This window comes from Cervus canadensis, chromosome 2, assembly GCF_019320065.1.
Source record: "Cervus canadensis isolate Bull #8, Minnesota chromosome 2, ASM1932006v1, whole genome shotgun sequence".
Lineage (NCBI taxonomy): Eukaryota > Metazoa > Chordata > Mammalia > Artiodactyla > Cervidae > Cervus > Cervus canadensis.
Window position 1 is genome coordinate 34414511 of NC_057387.1, and position 22094 is coordinate 34436604.

The 22094-nt window shown below is 35.2% G+C and overlaps 1 protein-coding gene across 1 annotated transcript in view; it reads left to right on the forward strand.

The window, feature by feature from the left end:
• VAV3 (vav guanine nucleotide exchange factor 3) overlaps window positions 1–22094 on the forward strand; it is a 412369-nt gene that overhangs the window by 358315 nt on the left and 31960 nt on the right. Inside the window, exons 21-23 of the mRNA XM_043460478.1 lie at window positions 1782–1847; window positions 12293–12327; window positions 21692–21808. Of these exons, the coding sequence (XP_043316413.1) occupies window positions 1782–1847; window positions 12293–12327; window positions 21692–21808 (218 nt within the window). The remainder of the gene's footprint in view (window positions 1–1781; window positions 1848–12292; window positions 12328–21691; window positions 21809–22094) is intronic.

Consider the following 22094-nt stretch of genomic DNA (forward strand, 5'->3'; position numbering starts at 1 on the left):
AAATTGTGAAATTATTTGTTCCACTTCCCTGAAAAATACCGTTGGTAGCTTGATAGGAATTGCACTGAATCTATAGATTGCTTAGGGTAGTATACTCAGTTTCACTATATTGATTCTTCTGATCCATGAACATGGTATATTTCTCCATCTATTTGTGTCCTCTTTGATTTCTTTCATCAGTGTTTTATAGTTTTCTATATATAGGTCTTTTGTTTCTTTAGGTAGATTTATTCCTAAGTATTTCATTCTTTTCATTTCAATGGTGAATGGAATTGTTTCCTTAATTTCTTTTTCTGTTTTCTCATTAGTGTATAGGAATGCAGGGGATTTCTGTGTGTTAATTTTATATCCTGCAACTTTACTATATTCATTGATTACCTCTAGTAATTTTCTGGTGGAGTCCTTAGGGTTTTCTATGTAGAGGATCATGTCATCTGCAAACAGTGAGAATTTTACTTCTTCTTTTCCAATCTGGACTCCTTTTATTTTCTTCTTCTCTGATTGCTGTGGCTAAAACTTCCAAAGCTATGTTGAATAGTAGTGGTGAGAGTGGGTATTCTTGTCTTGTTCCTGACTTTAGGGAAAATGCTTTCAATTTTTCACCATGGAGGATAATGCTTCCTGTGGGTTTATCATATATGGCTTTTATTATGTTGAGCTATGTTCTTTCTATGTCTGCTTTTTGGAGGGTTTTTATCATAAATGGATGTTGAATTTTGTCAAAGACTTTCTCTGCATCTATTGAGATAATCATATGGTTTTTATTTTTCAATTTGTTAATGTGGTATATTACATTGATTGATTTGTGGATATTGAAGAATCCTTGCATCCCTGGGATAAAGCCCACTTGGTCATGATGTATGATCTTTTTAATATGTTGTTGGATTCTGTTTGCTAGAATTTTGTTAAGGATTTTTGCATCCATGTTCATCAGTGACATTGGCCTGTAGTTTTTCTTTTTGTGTGTGTGGCATCTTTGTCTGGTTTTGGTATTAGGGTGATGGTGGCCTCATAGAATGAGGTTGGAAGTTTACCCTCCTCTGCAATTTTCTGGAAGACTTTAAGTAGGATAGGTGTTATCTCTTTAAGTTTTTGGTAGAATTCAGCTGTGAAGCTGTCTGGTCCTGGGCTTTTGTTTGCTGGAAGATTTCTGATTACAGTTTCGATTTCTGTGGTTGTGATGGGTCTGTTAAGATTTTCTGTTTCTTCCTGGTTCAGTTTTGGAAAGTTATACTTTTCTAAGAATTTGTCCATTTCTTCCAAGTTGTCCATTTTATTGGCATATAGTTGTTGATAGTAGTCTCTTATGATCCTTTGTATTTCTGTATTGTCTGTCGTGATTTCTCCAGTTTCATTTCTAATTTTGTTGATTTGGTTCTTCTCCCTTTGTTTCTTGATGAGTCTGGCTAATGGTTTGTCTGTTTTATCTATCTTCTCAAAGAACCAGCTTTTAGCTTTGTTGATTTTGGCTATGGTCTACTTTGTGTTCTTTTGCATTTATTTCTGCCCTAATGTTTATGATTTCTTTCCTTCTACTAACCCTGGGGTGCTTCATTTCTTTTCAAGTTGCTTTAGGTGTAGAGTTAGGTTATTAGGTTTAACAATTTTAAAACCTTTCTGCTTATGTTTCCCTTTCTGAGCTATAGTAAGTTAATGCTAGGATTGCATACAATGTGAAAGTAATTCTGAGGATTCTGACCAATAGCATCATGTATCTACCATTACGGGATTATCATTATGGTAAATTTGTTCTCAACAGTGGCATTTTTTTTCTAATTTAGGGTAGAAATTTAACATCTGGAGAGGTTGGATTTTTTCCGAGTGATGCTGTCAAGCCTTGCCCATGTGTAAGTATGAGTATTTTATTTCTTTCTACTTTATTTTTTGATGCTGTAGCTAATTATGCAAGAATGTACAAAGGAGTTTGGTCTGGTCCGCCATTAACTTATATTTTCTTATTAATAATATTACATACCAAAATCATGACTCCATTATCAGAAAACATTTTTAAATGTTAAGAGAATATATGCAAGAGGAAATTTTTACTTTTTTTTCTTTTTTTTACAAAATTAAAAATTTTACCAGGTTTTAGAAGGAATAAACTAAAGCTACCTATCAGATATATTGTACTAATTTCCCTTTTCCCTCTGAGGTAAGGATTAAAACTGAAAGTTGCTCAGTTGTGTCCAACTCTTTGTGACCCCCATGGACTACATAGTCCATGGAATTCTTCAGGCCAGAATACTGGAGTGAGTAACCGTTCCCTTCTCTAGAGGATCTTCCCAACCCAGGGATCAAATCCAGGTCTCCCATATTTTTACCAGCTGAGCCACAAGGGGAGCCCAAGAATACTGGAGTGGGTAGCCTATCCCTTCTCCAGGGGATCTTCCCAACCCAGGAATTGAACCAGGGTCTCCTGCATTGCAGGTGGACTCTTTACCAACTGAGCTATCAGGGAAGCCAAGGTGAGGATCTGATCTATTTCTAGTCACTTTGAGTTACAGAGATATTGCACTTCAACTAGTGTGTTTGAAAGCATGCTAGACAGCATGAAAGTCCACAGATTCTCCAGTCAAATATCTTACTATTATACATTTTTCTGTGCTTTAGTTTGTCATAACTGTTTATTTAGTGTCATAATGATATTTTCTGAAAACATCAAACACATTGGGCAAATACAAGAAGAGTGAATATTTACTCAAATATTATTATGGATGAATATCACATAAAATGTACTCCCTAATGCTTCATGAAATTTATAAATTTCTGTTTAGCATAATATTTAATTATCATAATTTAATCTGATGTTTAGAGTAGATTTTTATATGAAACTTTAAGTTCTTAACTGTAAGTAAATGAAATTTTTTCCCTCATACTAATATAATGCAGTTAATGGTTTGGAGGGAATAAAAATCTTGAACTATCTTGCTTGCCAAATTTTGGTCCTTCTGAGATTTCTAAACTGAACATTCTTTTTAATATTAATTAATAATGGGAATGTCTGCCATCCTTGACCTCAGATGTAATCTGAAGAATAATTTACTCCACTCATTCAAGATTAATTAAATTTCAAAAGCAAAATGAATATAAAAAAAGCTCTTGCTATTTCTGTTGGTTCTATGATCCAATTTCATATATTATTTAGCCTGTTATATCTTGAAAAAATTGTTGAAGCTTGATACCATTCATTTAATTAGATAAGCAAAAATGATCATTTAGCCAGTTTTCTGTCATTTATATGAACATTATTAAGGCTTCCTATACTTAAAGAAGTGATATTTATATGTAGGCATGTGGTTGAAAATTAAGATTTGGAAACCTAAAGATATCAACTGGGTTTCCCTGGTAGCTCAGCTGGTAAAGAATTCGCCTGCAATGCAGGAGACCCTGGTTTGATTCCTGGGTCAGGAAGTTCCCCTGGAGAAGGGATAGGCTACCTACTCCAGTATTCTTGGGCTTCCCTGGTGGCTCAGATAGTAAAGAATACATCCGCAATGTGGGAGACCTCGGTTTGATCCCTGGGTTGGGACGATCCCCTGGAAGAGGGCAGGGCAACCCACTCCATTATTCTTGCCAGGAGAATCCCCATGGACAGAGCCCTGATGGGCTACAGCCCATGGGGTTGCAAAGAGTCGGACACAACTGAGCAGCTAAAGCACAGCAAAGACATCAAATCAAAACTATTGAGCATTTCATGTCCCACATACTTACTGTTTTCTTTTCACAGCTCCTTGAATATAGCACAGAATGAGCATTTGAAGTTTTATTTTAGGGATAGTCTAGCACAGAGTAGGTATTTAACATATTTTTTGTTGTATGAATGAGCAAAGGAGTGAAAAATCAAACAAAAGGCCCTAACTAAATGTAGGCAGTTATCAATGGTAGATACTAATTGAATCAGCTTGTAGGATCATAGTGAATGGTATTTGGTGAACTGGTTACTGGAAAAAGAAATATGCTTAGGATTTTAAGCTGATAAAGAGTTATAGGAACACATAATTATGAGTCAGATTACCAACTAAATATAATTGTTTTTATAGCCTAAAATTAATAGCTATTAAAATTTTACTGCTTTACTTAATGAAATTATAGATTCTTTTGTTGGTTGTAGGTTAAATTAAGGTAAATATTTAGAAGGAGGGAAAACACAGGAAGAACATAAAAGAGACAGTTTTATTATTTCTGCCAGTATGATACTTGAAGACAAAGCCTGGAGCTATAGCACAATGTAGACTTGGGTATCTCTATGAATTCCAGAGCCTTCAGTGGGTGAATGAGAAGAAAACTATCTTATAGAAGATGATATGCCTATCTTTGCTTGGGCCTTGATTAGAAAGAAAAAGCAAGCATTTGGTTGGAAAGGAAAAAAATTTTTTTCTCTCCCCTAAGAATTTTTATATTTAGGTCTTTAATCCATTTTGAGTTTATCTTTGTGTATCATGTTAGGAAATGTTCTAATTTCATTCTTTTACATGTAGCTGTGCAGTTTTCCCATCACCACTTATTGAAGAGGCTATCTTTTCTCCATTATATATTCTTGCCTCCTTTGTCAAAGACAAGGTGCCCAAAGGTGCATGAATTTATCTCTGGGCTTTCTCTCTTGTTTTATTGGTCTGTATTTCTGTTTTTGTGCCAGTACCATACTGTCCTCTAAGAATTCTTAACTTTAGATCCAAAGACACACATGTATGGGGTTGGAAGTCATACTACCTTTGTGACCTAAATAATTCTAAGCTAGAAACAGTAGAACATACATATTTATTGATAATTACATTTAAACATAAATGGATTAAATATTACAACCAAAAGATGTAGACTGGCTGAATGGATACAAAAACAAAACCCATATACATGCTGTCTTCAAAAGACTCACTTCAGATAGGGACACATACAGACTGAAATTAAGGTGATGGAAATATTTATTCCATGCAAATGGGAATCAAAAGAAAACTGGAGTAGCTATACTCATATCAAACAAAATAAGGCTTTAAAATAAAGATTATTACAATAGCAAAGAAGGACACAATGATCAAGGATCAATCCAAGAAGATATAACAATTGTAAATATACATGCACCCAGGATAGGAGGATGTCACTATATGAGGCAAATACTAGCAGCCATAAAAGGAGACACCAACAGTAACAGATTAATAGTGGGGGACTTCACACCCCACTTGCATCAATGGACAGATCATCCAGACAGAAAATCAATAAGGAAGCACAAGGCTTAAATGACACATTCAACCAAGGGATTTAATTGACATTTATAGAGCATTCCATCTAAAAGCATTAGGATATACATTCTTCTCAAGTGCACACGGAACATTTTCCATATTGATAACATGCTGGGCCACAAGGAGAGCCTAGGTAAGTTTAAGAAAATTGAAATCATATCAAGCATCTTTTCTGATCCCAGCAGTATGAGATAAGGAATAAATTACGAGGTGAAAAAAACTGTAAAAAACACAACACTTGGAAACTAAACAATATGCTGGTAAACAACCATTGGATCTCTGAAGAAATTAAAGAGGAAATAAAATATCCAGTGACAAACAAAAATGAAAGCATGATGTTCAAAATATATGGGATAAAGCAAAAGTAGTCCTAATACAAAAGTTTATAGCAATACAATCTTACTTCAGGAAACAAGAAAATTCTCAAACAACCTCATCTTACACCTAGAGCATCTAGGAAAAGAAGAAAAAACAAAACTCTAAGTTTCCTTTTAGAAGGAAAAAAATCATAAATATCAGAGTAGAAAGAAAGAAAGAGAGATGAAGAAACAATAGAAAGGATCAATGAAACTAAAACCTTGCTCTTTAGAAAGATAAACAAAATTAATAAACCTCTAGCCAGACTCAGCAAGAAAAATGGGGAAGGGCTCAAATCAATAAAATTAAAAATGTAAAAAAATGTAAAAGAAGAAGTTACGACAGCACAGAAATACAAAGGATCATAAATGACAGCAAAAAGACCAGCAACGATATGCCAACAAAATGGACAACCAAGAAGAAATGGACAAATCCTTAAAGGTACAATCTCCTCAGACTGAACCAGGAAGAAAGAAAAAATATGAACAGACAAATCACAAGTACTGAAATTGAAACTGTGATTTAAAAAACAAAAACAAAACTCCCAGTAAACAAAAGGCCAGGAACAGATGGCTTCACAGGCAAATCCTATCAAACATTTAGAGAAGAATTAATACCTATCCTTCTGAAACCCTTCCAAAAATTGCAGAGGGAGGAATACTCCCAAATTCATTCTGTGAAGCCACCATCACCCTGATAAAGTTAGACAAAAATGCTGCAAAAAGAGGCAATGCCACTGATGAACACAGACATAAAATTCCTCAACAAAATACTAGCAAACTGACTCCAATAATACATTAGAAGGATCATATAGCATGATCAAGTGGGATTAATCCAAGGAATGCAAGGATTTTTCAATATGCACAAATCAGTGTGATGCACAACATCAACAAATTGAATAAAAACCATATGATCATCTCAATAGATGCAGAAAAACCCTTTGAAAAAGTCAACACCTGTTTATGATAAAAACTTTCCAGAAAGTGGTCATTGATGGAACATATCTCAACATAATAAAGGCCATATATGAAAAACCTGCAGCTAGCATCACTCAGTGGGGAAAAACCGAAAGCCTTTCCTCCAAGATCAGGAGTAAGGCAAGGATATCCATTTTTGCCACTTTTATTCAACACAGTTTTGGAAGTCCTAGCCACAGCAGTCAGAAAAGAAAAAGAAATAAAAGGAGTCCAAATTGGGAAAGAAGAAATAAAATTGTCACTATTTGCAGATGACATGATATTGTATGTAGAAAATGCTAATGATGCTACAAGAAGACTTCTTGAGTTCATCAGTGAATTTGGTAAAGTTGAAGGATACAAAACTAATACACAGAAATCTATTGCATTTCTATACACTAATAACAAAAGAATAGAAAGAGAAATTAAAGAAACAGTTCCATTTACCATTGCATCAAAAAGAATAAAATACTTTGGAAGAAACATATCTAAGGAGGCAAAAACCTATACTCCAAAAATTATAAGACCTGATGAAAGAAATCAAAGATGACACAAACAGATGGAAGGATATACCATGTTCTTAGACTGAAATAATCAATATTGTCAAAATTACTATATACTACTCAAGGCAATCTACAGATTCAGTGCAATCCCTATCAAATTACCAATGGCATTTTTCATATAAGTAGGACAAAAAAAATTTAATTTGTGTGAAAACACAAAAAACCCTGAATAGCTAAAGCAATCTTGATAAAGAAAAAGTCAGAGGAATCAGGCTCCCTGACTTCAGACTATTTACTATAAAGCTACAGAAATCAGAACAGATTGGTACAAGCACAAAAACAAAATTATAGATTACTGTAACAGGACATAAAGTCCAGAGATAACTTTACTCAGCTCTGGTCACCTATTCTATGACAAAGGAGACCAGAATATTCAGTGGTGAGGAGAAAGTCTCTTCAATAAGTGGTGCTGGGAAAACTGGAAAGCTACATGTAGAAGAATGAAATTAGAATATTCTCTAAACTATACATAAAAATAAATTAAAATGGGTTAAAACTCAAATGTAAGACTGAATAAAACTCTTAGTGGAAAACATAGGAAGAATACTCCTTAGCACAAATCACAGCAGTAACTTTTTTGATCCTCTTAGAGTAATGGAAATAGAAACAAAAATAAGCAAATGGAACCTAATTAAACTCAAAAGCATCTGCACAGCAAAGGAAATCTTAAAAAAAAAAAAAAAATGAGAAGACAACCCACAGGATGGGAGAAAATGTTTGCAAATATTTGACTGACAAAGGATTAATCTCCAAAATTTACAAATAGTTCATGCAGCTCAATATCAAATGACAACCCAATCTGTCAATAAGCAGAAAATCTAAGTAGTCATTTCTGCAAAGAAGACATATAGATGGCCCAAAGACACAGCATCACTATTAGAGAAATACAAATCAAAGATGCTCAACATTACTAATTATTAAGAGGAATGCAAATCAAAACTGTCATACAATGAGATATCACCTCACACCAGTAAGAATGGCCACCATCAAAGTCTACAAATAATAAATGCTGGAGAGGGTGTAGAGAAAAGGGAACCCTCCTACACTATTGGTATTGTTGCAGCCACTATGGAAAACAGTATGGAGATTCCTTAAAAAAAAAAAAAATAAAAATAGAGTTACCATACGAAGCAATCCCACTCCTGGGCATATATCCAGAGAAAACCATGGTTCAAAAAGATACATGCATCCCAGTGTTCATTGCAGCACTGTTTGCAAGAGCCAGAACATGGAAGCAACCGAACTGTCCACTGACAGAGGAATGGATAAAGAAGATGTGGCCCATATATGCAATGGAATATTGCTTAGTCATTAAAAAGAATGTAATAATGCTATTTACAACAACATGGATCAACCTAAAGATTATCATACTAAGACAGAGAAAGACAAATATCAATGATACCGCTTATATGTAGACTCTAAGGGAAAAAAAAAAAACCAATTTAGTTACAAAACAGAAACAGACTCACAGAATTAGAAAACAAACTTAAGTTTACCAGGGGCAAGGGAGGGATGGGGAGGCATAATTGGGAATTTGGGATCGATATATACACACTGTTACTTTTAAAATAAATGAGCAACAGGATTTTACTGTGTAGCACAGGGAACTCTGCTCAATACTCATAACAATCTAAATGGGAAGAGAACTTTAGAAAGAATAGATGCGTGTATATGTGTAACTGAATCACTTTGCTGTACATGAAACTAGCACAACACTGTTAATCAACAATACTCAAATAGAAAATAAAAATTTTGAGTAAACGTAAGATGATTCCACATTGATTTGTATTCTCAATGCAAGTACCCATCTCTCTAGATTGGTACCTCAAAGAATTTCTACAGATAAAGTTACAAGGATTATAAATTCACAATTTGGAATCATTACATTTATAAGGAAATAAACCCACCTTAAGGAAAAGTCAAGAAAACAATAACATGCAGAATTATATTCACAAGGATAGCAGATAATTGAATTATCAGATACTAAGTTCAAAACTGTATATTTAATATGGTTGAAGAAATTAAAGGGGGAATAAAAGTCTGAGAGGATATTTAATTTTTGGGCATACTTCAAAAGAATCAAGTACAGTAACTGAAATGAGAACCTTAATGGAAATATTACAAAATTTATTAGACTCAGCTGGGTAGAAAATTAGAAGAAAAATCTGAAGAAATTTCTCAGTGAACAATCCAGAAAGATTAAGATATGGAGAATGTAAGATAATGGAGTGATAAAGTTCAAATGCATCTTATTGAAAGAATATAGATAATTGTGGGAAAGCAATGATCAAATGATGGCTGAGAATTTTCCAGAGTTTATGATAAAACTAATCTTAATAGTCAAGAAGTGTATATTAAAGTTAATGAATACCTAGATACATTTTAGTGAAACTTAAGAACATCAAAGACAAAGTGAAAATATTAAAACCAACCTGAGATAAAACTATAAAGGGTTGATGATTAGACAGAACACGTAACAGTAAGAGCTTCCGGTTCTAGCTATTGTCAGGTAGCTCCTATTGGATCAATCCTCCCACAGAAAATAACCTCAAACTCTGTAGTCTCATACATGTATCTGTGTGTGTGTGTGTGTGTCTGTATATATGCACCATGCAGTGTGGTTAAAATTCAGATACGATAGAAACCTCACAGTATTACTGGTTTAAAGTGGCAGAATGTAGAGTGTGAAGTAAACACAAGCTGGAAAGGGAGATAGGCAATCTTAGGATAGGAAAGACAGAGGTTGCAGCTGGGGTTCAAATTAACTGCCTACTTTAAGAAAAATCACACTCCTTGTAAGAGCATAACTGAATTCAGAGCCTCTACAACATTATCCTTAAAACTGTCCAAGATACTAAATAATGAGTACACAAACAAACAGGAAAATATGAACCACACTCAGCAGAAAAGGCAATTAAAGGATAACAACCCTCAGGTGTCCCAAATGATGGAACCTGCAGGAAAGGATTTTTTAAATAACTATTACAATTGTACTCAAAGACAAGAAGGGAAATAGAGTTGGCTCTAGAAACATGCAGAGGTTAGGGCCCTGACCCTCCAAGCAGTGGAAAATCCATCTATAACATATAGTCAGCCCTCTATATCTACAATTCCTCCATATCTGTGGTTCTGCCTTCACAGATTCAACCAAATGCAAATCGTGTAGTATGGTAGTATTTACTACTGGAAGAAATGCACAAATAAGTGGAGCCCTGCAGTTTAAACTCATTCTGTCCAAGGGTTAACTATATGGTTATAATGAATGGACAGGAAGCCTCAGCAAACAGGAACTATAAAAAAGAAACAAATGGAAATTTTATACAGTGAGATTTTGATATTTGAAACAGTAAGAATAATATGTTCAAAGTTTTGAAGAAAATTAGAAATCTAATCTATCTAGAAAACTGTTTTTCTTCAATAAGGATGAAATAATGACATCTCTAGCCTAACAAACACATTAAGTTCACTTCTGTCTCATCTAGCTTTTATAAGATGTACTTAGGAAGAATTGTGTAGCTTATATATAATTTCACATGCATGCAGTATTCCTAACAAAACTTTTAAAAAATTCTATATCTGTAGCAGAAGTTTAACAATGGAAACAGCCTATGATGAAGGCAGAAAAAGGCATTGGGGAAAAACTATTCAAGAAAATTATTTATAGCATTATATGTGAGGTATTCACCCAAAGACCCAAAGTACACATGAAAGAAAGGGGGAGGGCTCATGTGAGATGAAAAAGGACAGGATCCTACTCTGATGATGGGGATCATAGCTGAGAAACACATAGCTGGCTCATCAGACATCAGAATGTACTCACTGTAGAAAGAATAAGATCCAGAAGGACACATCAGGATTGAAGAACATCAGATACCCATTCTGCTTTAGAATTTTATGTTACCCTTAACTTTTATGGATCTTTCCCAGCCAAGAAAATCCACAACCAAAATATGTTGAAGCTATTTACCTCCTTCCTCCCTCCTCTTTCTCTCTCTTTGTTGTTGTTCCCAGAGAGAGAGATTGCTTTAGGAAGAAACAAACATTTAAAGAATACAAAGAGGTAGAGGGAAGGAGGAGAAAAAAATTTTTTCCCCATCAGATTTTAGAGGCCATCTATATCTTATCAAAACAGAAAGTAAGATTGATTTCTATTTGTGAAAATAAAATCATATAAGAAAATATTTACAGAATTTGAATGGTGTCGTTTACTTTCAATATTGTTTGCTGTATATCAGGATCTTTTGTGGTGATGAAGCTTAAGATGTAATCCATAGGATAACATATTTAAATATTGATAACTTTAGAGATGTTATGACCAGAAGGATAGTTTTTAAATTATAACTCTTAACCTGGAAGATCAAAATAGTAATAGCCCATTATGAAAATGGACATAGCTATAGATATATTCATATTGACCATACTTCAGTTACAAATGAGAGTAATAGTATTTTTAATCACCTAATGTAAATAGGCTCAATGTAAATACTATAGAATACATACATCAAAGAGTCAGGTGATTCATAAAGATTAAGTAGTATGCTTATATTTGTTATTTTATGAATATTAGTGTGCCTTCTTTGACTTTGCTCATTTTCTACTTGTGGTTAGCAACTGGAAGTTTTCTTTTTATTTGCTTAGAAAATGTAGTTTTTCTCTTTTGCAAAGCTCCATAGGAAAAAAGGTAAAAATGAATATTTCCCATGACATTTCATAAAAATAAAGGTCTTCCAGTTGGTAGACTTCTAAACCAGAGTTTAAAATTTATGTTACAAAATAACAGTCTATATCTAGTGTATATTGTTTATTTTGCCTGTTTTTCCAATGTCTTGGGAAAGCAGAGTGCTATTAGGTTTTCCTAACATTTTCATTTTAATTTTCTATGAAAAGATTGAACTGCCTTGAAAATTAATACCAAAAGATTCCAATTCATTTTTTTTTTGTTATCTCTTTCTTGAGAGGTAAAGTGGCAATAAAATGAATGAAAGAATTAAAGTGAAATGAATTATTTTCTACTTATCTGAAATATACTACGATTCGCACTGTATAATATTGCCAATGATAGTTCTAGGACCATACTATTTAGGCTTTTATAGAGCTGAGTTAGCTGAACTGAATTAATGATTGATTTCTAAAAGCTTCCCTTAAGTAATATTAATCTATTTTTTGCCTTTTTATATCCTAGGTGCCCAAACCAGTAGATTATTCTTGCCAACCCTGGTAAGTATTAAAAATGTTTATGTCGCTGAGTTGAAATACCATACCTTTAGCTCAAGGACGCCTTAAACGTGGGAGTAGTAAACTACATTCCATTTCCATTTGTCCTGGCTAAAGGTGTTTTCACATGTAACAGAACACCATAATGAATTTATATATTGCTGACCTTTTCCATATCTTTATCAGAGAGTGGTGCATGTGAACACAAGTGCAAGTACTTGGCTGTAAATCCAGTTTATAATAGCCAAAAGTGGAATGGGACATGGGCAAATATGCATATTGTATTTTAGAAGAATAGGTTTCATGAAGTTGAAGGGGGAAAAAAGTATAATTCCATTGTCTGAAACAAAAACTTAGCCTAGAAAGGATTGTTGTTGTGTAGTTGCTAAGTCATGTCTGACTTTTAAAACCCCATGGACTATAGCACACCAGGCTTCCCTGTCCTTCACTATCTCCCAGAGTTTGCTCAAATACATGTCCATTGAATCGGTGATGCTATCCAACCACATCATTCTCTGTAGCCACCTTCTCCTCCTGCCCTCAGTCTTTCCCAGCATCAGGGTCTTTTCCAATGAGTTGGCTCTTTGTATCAGGTGGCCAGAATATTGGAGCTTCAGCTCTATCATCAGTCCTTCTAATGAACATTTAGGGTTAATTTCCTTTAGGATGGACTGTTTTGATCTGCTTGCAGTCCAAGGGACTCTCAAAAGTCTTCTCCAGCACCACGATGCAAAAGCATCAATTCTTCAATTTTCAGCCTTCTTCATGGTCCAACTCTCACATCCATACCTGACTACTGGAAAAACCATAGCTTTAACTATACTTTTTCTCCGTCTATTTGCTATGATGGGACCGGATGCCATGGTCTTTGTTTTTTGAATGTTGAGTGTTAAGCCAGTTTTTTCACTCTCTTCTCTCACTCTCATCAGGAAGCTCTTCAGCTCCTCTTCACTTTCTGCCGTTAGAGTGGTAGCGTCTATATATCTGAAGTTATTGATCTTTCTCCCAGCAATCTTGATTCTGGCTTGTGATTCATGCAGCCCAAGATTTCGTGTGATGTGCTCTACATATAAGTTAAATAAGCAGGGTGACAATATACAGCTTTGACGTACTCCTTTCCCAATTTTGAACCAGTACATTGTTACATGTCCAGTTCTAACTGTTGCTTCTTGACTTGCATACAGGTTTCTCAGGAGATGGATAAGGTGGTCTGGTATTCCCATCTCTAAGAACTTTTCACAGTTTGTTGTGATCTACACAAAGGCTTTAGTGTAGTCCATGAAGCAGAAGTAGATGTTTTTCTGGAATTCCCTTGCTTTCTCTATGATCATTGAATGTTGGCATTCGATGGTTCCTTTGCCTTTTCTAAATCCAGCTTGAACATCTGGAAGTTCTTGGTTCATATACTGTTGAAGCCTAGCTTAAAGGATTTTGACATAAGAGTATAACCTTGTTAGCTTGTGAAATGAGTGTAATTTTTAAGGTAGTTTGAATACCCTTTGGCAGTGCCCTTCTTTGAGACTGGAATGAAAACTGACCTTTTCCAGTCCTGTGGCCACTGCTGAATTTTCCAAATTTGCTGACATATTGAGTGCAGCACTTTCATAGCATCATGTTTTAGGATTTGAGATAGCTCAGCTGGAATTCCATCACCTCCACTAGCTTTGTTTGTAGAAATGCTTCCTAGGTCCACTTGACTTCACACTCTAGGATGTCTGGCTATAGGTGAGTGACCACATTATTGTGGTTATCTGGGTCATTAAGACCTTTTTTGTATAATTCTTCTATGTGTTCTTGCCACCTTTTCTTAATCTCTTATGCTTCTGTTAGGTCCTTATCATTTCTGTCTTTTATCATGCCCATCCCTGTATGAAATAGTCCCTTGATATCTCCAATTTTCTTAAAGAGGTCTCTATTCTTTCTCATTCTATAGTTTTCCTCTATTTCTTTGCATTGTTCCTTATACAGATGTTGGAAAGATGAAATAAAATGTGTGTAATACTAAGTACATAGTAAGTATCCAAAATATGTTAATTATCATCATATGTTGATAATAACTATTCTAAATAGTTTTTCTGGTTGAAGATGTTATTTTCTCTTAAACTCATAATGTCTAAAAAGTAATAATTATTATCTATTGTTTCCTTGTTTCTGTTAGTGATATGGCTAACCTCCTCCTAAAAGGACTGCATCTATTTTTATTTTCTTGATATTGAAATATGTGCATACAAATTAGAAATCAGGTTATGAATATAAATGAGGTATTCTGAGAGTATATAGTAAGTACTAGTTCAGTTTACAAGTATAGGTAACACCTGAGTTTTTTTCTATTTTAAACTGATCATTTTCTGTTATATAACCAAAGCATGAAAAATGTCAGGTTAATGTAGGAATACATTGACCATAGTATGGGATCCTTTCCTCGGCAGTCTTACTCTCCCTCCCCAGCCACATCTGCTTTGTGTAATCATTGTCTGTTTTCTCTGACATCCTTCCCTGGCTTCAACACTGAGCCTGCTGAGAAATTATAGCAGGTCTGTGATAGAACTGGAAATCTTTGCTATATGTTTACCTGTTTTAAGACAAATTTGAGGTCTTAGTTTTCATGGAATTAAAGACTGTAACTCTGACAAATTAATTTTGGAGAACAGAACTGATAGCATGGATAATCAAACTGTAAAACATTAAGAACTGGTGAAATCATGAAAGTGTGATGACAGTTTCCTTCTCTTTTCTTTTACTATTTCTATATAAGAAGGCATAATAGTTACAAAACTAATGATTTTAGAGAAATATGAATGCCACACACAAGATGGATTTTATGAAATAAACTGATTAGATACCTGGGAACCATTCAGAACACAGGAGATTAGCTTTTGAATCCTTTGTTTTAAAATGTACCCTTGCCAATATGTAAAATTCTATTGAAATTATGACCAAATACTATTGTTACTAATGATAAAAAAAAATCAAGATGTTTAGATGAGGGAACACCCTTGAAAACAGTAAGAAATAAAGACAATAGAATTTCAAAATTACTTTTTCTTTTCTTAAGAAACTTGTGACAGTTTCTTCACACTAAACAGGCAGTTTCATGTGAAATGCTTTCTGCTAAGGAACAAAATGATCAACTATATCAGAAAATGAAACCGTCAGTTTCAGAAAAACTAAACTGTTTAGAGAAAAATTACACTGTGGTTTTCAAGTCATTAAGAGGGCTTCCCTGATAGCTTAGTCTCAGCTGGTAAAGAATCTGCCTGCAATGCAGGAGACTCCGGTTCGATTCCTGGGTCAGGAAGATCTTCTGGAGAAGGGATAGACTACCCACTCTAGTATTTTTGGTCTTCCTTTATGGCTCAGCTGGTAAAGAATCTGCCTGCAGTGCGGGAGACCTGGATTCTATCCCTGGGTTGGGAAGATCCCCTGGAGGAGGGAACGGTTGCCCACTCCAGTATTCTGGCCTGAAGAATTACATGAAGTGTATAGTCCATGGGGTTACAAAGAGTTGGACACTACTGAGCGACTTTCACTTTCTCAAGTCATTAAGGAGTTGAATATCCTTATTATTTTCCCATTTTAAAGCTGTTCCCATAAGGTAAACTTTGTCTCTTTTATAAGCCATGAAATAAAACAGAGTTCAGTCTATGTTTTTGGGTGTCATGAAGACTGGGATGAGACATGGGGCTTAAATCTGAGGAACTGTCTGAAAATCTTTATGGAGTAAAGGATGCATATACAGTGTCCCTGCCTCATCCTCCAACTAGTCAGACAACTTACCTTTCCCTCCCTTAGCAAGAGACATGAATTAGAAGGTATATTACTTGGAAAAATTGAGCCATATGAGGCCTAGACTTGGAAAGAAGAGGCCCAGCAAAAATTGGCAGAGATGCTATACTGAAAACAGATCAGTCAAATGAAGGAAAGTCAGTATACAGACTGATGATGATCGTCAGTTCCTCTGTATAGCTCAATTTCAGTACTGAGACAGCTGTGTCTCACACACATGGACTACTCTCTCCTTGCATCAAGATAGGAATTTGGAAGATTTTTCTCTAAAGAAATGGAATAGACTCAGAATTAAAAACCCTAAAATCCAGCTCCATCATCAGCTTCTTCCCAAATGGTCAGGTTCCAACCCAGTGAGCCTCCCATACTGCCCCCACACAGAACTCCCAGTCAGTACTTGGATGCCTTTCTCTTTCTTTCTTTTTATTGAAGGAAAACTACTTTACAGAATTTTGCTGTTTTCTGTCAAACCTCAACTTGAATCAGCCATAGGTATACATATATCCCCTCCCTTTTGAGCCTCCCTCCCATCTCCCTCCCCATCCCACCCCTCTAGGTGGATACAGAGCCCCTGTCTGAGTTTCCTGAGCCATCCAGCAAAATATGAGCAGACAACAAAGAGTAACCAGACATTTGAGAAAAGCCTTGAAGTAGAGAAAAAAAGAAATGTCAAAAAGAACCTTGGAAGAATTACAAACATTAGCATGGGCAGAAGAGAGACGCCTTTAATTAATATTCTCAGAATTAAGAGATAACAATATATCCATATAAGTGAGCTGGATGTTTCATAAAAGAGACAGAGACTGAGAATGAGAAAGCGCTCTCTAGGTGTTGAGGAGAGGAATTGGGAAATAAAGTTGAATAAATCCTCTAGAAAATCAAAGAGCGGTAATAGAGAAAAGATAGAGCAGACTACTGACCTGAGAAGTCTGGCCTTCATTTAATAGGAACTTGAGAAAGAGAAACTAACAACAATTATATATATAAAAAAAAGATAAAACCAAAACTTTTTTAGAACTGAAGGCTATATGACTCTATATCAAAGATGCTCCTGAAAGCCCAGGACAACACTGAACTTTTTAGTACAGCATATAACAGGAAGGCTTATTATTATGAACTTTGCTATATAGAGCAATGAATTTGAGTTTCCAGAGAGGGGGAAAAAAAAGATGACCTACAAAGACTCAGAAATCAGAATGGGCATTGAATTGGAAGTTAGAACAGCAGAACAGTGCCTTAAAATTTGAGAAGCAAATGATTTGTCACCTAGAACTATTTATCCAGCCAAATTGTGAATTAAGGATTATTAAGTAAAATACAAATATCATAGATATGAGACCTTCTAAGTATTACATCCCATATATTCATTTATAGAAATCTGAGGAATTAGCTAGTAAACCAGGAAAGAGGGCGATACAAAATCTAGGAAATGGGAGTGAAGGGATTCCAGGACTACACTAATTCAGCAGGCTTGGAGAGAAAGCAGTGGTGATTAGACCAAGAGGGTGGAGGGTTTGGAAAAAATGGATGTCTCCATAGAAAGAATTAACAGGTATAGTACATGGTGCTCAACAGGTATCACTGGGGCGTCTATAATTCATTTGGAGAATTTGGAAAAAAAATTGGGGTAGAGACAAAGAAGTCTGAACAAACAAAAACTTGAGGACTTGTTTTTTGATGTCGGATGTTTCTTTGAATGTGACAACATGACAAAATTGGGTCAGATGATGGCTAGGCTTTGGAGCAGTTACGGAAAGGAGAGTGAGGGGCAGCACTATGATGGCATGAGCATAAATAGAGAAACAGTGGTTTTCTGTCCTGAAATCTGAATTGATAAAAACTCAGAAGGCAAAGAGAGAGAAGGAGGGCCTGAGAAAATATTTGAAAAGATTGTAGCCAAATACTTCCCTAACGAGAAAGGAAACATTCACTCAAATCCAGGAAGTGCAGCGTTCCATACAAGATAAACCAAGAAGGAACATGCTCAGACACGTATTAATCAAACAGACAAAAATAAAAGACAGAAAAAAATATTAAAATCAAGGGAAAAGCAACAAATAACATACAAGGGAACCCTGATAAGGTTATCTGCTGATTTTTAAGCAAAAATTCTGCAGACCAGAAAGAGTGGCACAACATATTTAATGTGATGAAAGGGAAAAACCTACAACCAAGAATATTCTATCCAGCAAGGCTCTCATTCAGATTCAATGGAGAAATCAGAAGTTTCACAGATAAGCAAAAACTAAGAGAATTCAGCACCACCAGACCACCTTTGCAACAAATGCTAAAGGGACTTCTGTAGGTGGAAAAGAAAAGGCCACAGCTAGAATCAAGAAAACTACAAATGGAAAATCTCACTGGTAAGAGAAAACATAAACATAGGAAATCATCCATATACAAATATGATATCAAAACCAGCAATTTTGAGAAGAGGAGAATACAAATGCCGGATACTGGAGATGAACTTGAAATGAAGGGATCAGCAACATAAAACAACTGTGTACATTTGTAGACTGCTATATCAAAATGTCATGGGAGATACATAATGGGAGAAGACACGATGGCAGGGTAGAAGGACATGAATTCACATGAGATACAGCCAAAAGGTTCATGAAAAGATGCTGAACACTGCTAATTATTAGAGAAATGCAAATCAAAACTACAATGAGGAATCACCTCACACCAGTCATTATGACCATCATCAAAAAGTCTACAAACAATAATTGCTCCAGATGGTATAGAGAGAAAGGTGAACCCTCCTACACTGTTGGTGGGAATGTAAATTGGTGCAGTCACTATAGAGAACGGTATTTAGGTTCCTTACAAAACTAAAATAAAGCTACCATATGATCCAGCAGTCCCACACCTGGGCATATATTTGGAGAAAACCATGGTTCAAAAGGATACATGCATCTCAATGTTCATTGCCATGCTGTCTACAATAGCTAAGACATAGAAGCAACCTAAAAGTCCAGTGATGGATGAATGGATAAAGATGTGGTACATATATACAAAAGGTATAACTTAGCCATAAAAAGAATGAAATAATGCTATTTGCAGCAGCATGGATAGACTTGGAGATTATCATACTAAGTGAAATGAGACAGAGAAAGACAAAATATATGACATCAGTTTATATACAGAGTCTTAAATAATACAAATGAACTTATTCACAAAACAAACAGACTCACAGACTTAGAGAACTTATGGTTACTGAGGGGAAAGGTCAGGCAGGAGGGATAGATTGGGAGTGTGGGATTGACATGTACATAGTGCTATATTGAAAACATAATCAACAAGGATATAGCATAGAGGACAAGGTATAGCATAGAGAACTCTGTTTGATCTCTGTAATAACCTAAATGAGAAAATAATTTTGAAACAATACATACACACACACACACACACACATACATAACTGAATCACTCTGCTGTCAGATGAAACACATTGTTAATCAAATATACTCCAATATAAAATAATTTTAAAATAATAAAATTATTTTTAAATGCTATACTCATGGTGGTTCAGAGGTAAAGAATCCACCTGCCAGTGTAGGAAATGCAGCTTTGATCCCTGAATCAGAAAGATTCCCTGGAGAAGGAAATGGCAACCCACTCCAGTATTCTTGCCTGGAAAATTCCATGGGCAGCGGAGCCTGGTGGGCTACAGTCCATGAGGCTGCAAAGAGCTGGACACAACTTAGCAACTAAACAAGAACAACCACATATATTTTAACTTAAAATAAACTACATTACTACTCAAAGAAAAAAAAAAAAACAACTCCTGGGAACCACAAAGCAAAAATCTATGGTTGAAACACACAATTAAAAAAACAAAGCAATCCAAACACATCACTAAAGATAGACATCAAATGACAAGAGGAGAGAACAAAAGAGGAGGGGAAGAAAAAAGATCTTCAAAAACAAATTCAGTCTCCTCCAACTGAACCAGGAATAAATGGAAAGTATGTGAACAGACCAATCAGAAGTACTGAAATGGAAACTGTGATTAAGAAACTCCCAGCAAACAAGTCCAGGACCAGATGACTTCACAGTCAAATCCTATCAAACATTTAGAGAAGAGTTAACACCTGTCCTTCTGAAACTCTTCCAAAAATCTCAGAGGATAGAACACTTCCATACTCATTCTGTGAGGCCACCATCACCCGGATATCAAAACCAGACAAAGATACCACACACACACACAAAAATCACAGGCCAATATCATGGATGAATATAGACACAAAAATTCTCAACAAAATACTAGCAAACTAAATCCAACAATACACTAAAAGATCATACACCACAATCAAGTGGAATTTATCCCAGGGATACAGGATTTTGTAGTATGTGCAAATCTGTGATACACCACATTAACAAGTTGAAGAATAAAAACCATGTAATCATCTCAATAGATGCAGAGAAAGCTTTTGACAAAATCCAACACCCATTTAAGATAAAAACTCACCAGGAAGTGGGAGTAGAGGGAATGTGTGTATTTGCGTGTGTGTGTGTGGAGGGGGCGTCCCTGCTCAGTCGTGTCCAACGCTTTGCAACCGCATGGACTGTACCCTGCCAGGCTCCTCTGTCTATGGAATGTTCCAGGCAAGAATACTGGAGCAGGTTGTCATTTCCTACTCCAGGGAGTCTTCCTGACCCAGGACCCGCATCCCTTGCGCTGGCAGGAGGATTCTTTACCACTGAGTCTCTAGGGGACCCCAACTGCATTGGGGTTACATGAATCTATAGAAATTAGAAATTTTCTAGAATATTGATTTGAAAGATAGCCAATTTCAACATAAAACTTTTTCCTTTAACTTTTATTACCCATAATCTCGGAAATGTTTTGTCAGTAAAAGCTAAACCTGTATTTAATGTGAAGGGTCATTAAAGGATATTTTAACATTGAATTTGTCCCTTGTAATGTTATGGAATTTTTGTATGCTTAAGCCAACAGAGTTTGGGAACAACAGAATTTTGGTTTTGAAAATATCTTTTAAAAATTCTATTTGCTACTAGTAGTTTCTTAAGAAAATTGATTATCAAAATTGTGGACTATAAGAATTTTATATCTAAAAAATAATTATTTAAAAATAATTTAAATTGTCCCTAAATTTTCTTAATACTCAAAGGAGATTTTATTTCATACTGTTTTACCTAGGAAATGTGAAATTTTGGAGGAATGTGTGTATATATGTACATGTGTGTGTATATCTGAGTGTGTCTTACATGGGCCATCCTTCCCCAAAGTATTTTTCCTTCTTGACCCTAAACTCTCCACAGCCCTCTCTCTGACCCAATACCCACTAATTCCTCTCTTTGTTCCACTTGTTTATTGATAAATATGTAGTGTGTTTGGCATTGTTCACTTCACTGTTGTAATCTTTGTAGAGATTACAGTATCTTTGAACATATTTAAAGGACATTTTTCTGCATTATTTTTTGAAATAATATAATTAGTATAGCAGTAAAAACAGTTCAGATCTGCCACTAAATTAAAATCCTGACAGACACTGATTTTTAGCCTCTGTGCTCTTTGAGGTATTACCTAAATTTTCTGTGTCCTTGCTTCTCACAGGTATGCTGGAGCCATGGAAAGACTGCAGGCAGAGACTGAACTTATTAACAGGGTAAACAGTACTTACCTTGTGAGACACAGGACCAGAGAGTCAGGAGAATACGCAATTAGCATTAAGTAAGTAGGACAAGAAATAGCTTTCCTGTTTTCATAATTGCATGGATCATCTGGCATGTACAACACTGAAGTTGAAAACCAAGGTTCTAATTGCAGCAGAAATAATGCATCATCTCTCTAGACAGTTCATTAATACTTGAAAATATCTGTTAGAAAAAAATGGTATTAAGTGTTATAGGCTGCTAATTGGCATACCAGATTTCTTTCATAACACTGTGCTTCAGTGACTTGATGTGTGTATGTTTCTAGTAAATCCTAAGAATTATAAATTACTAGATTTTATTTT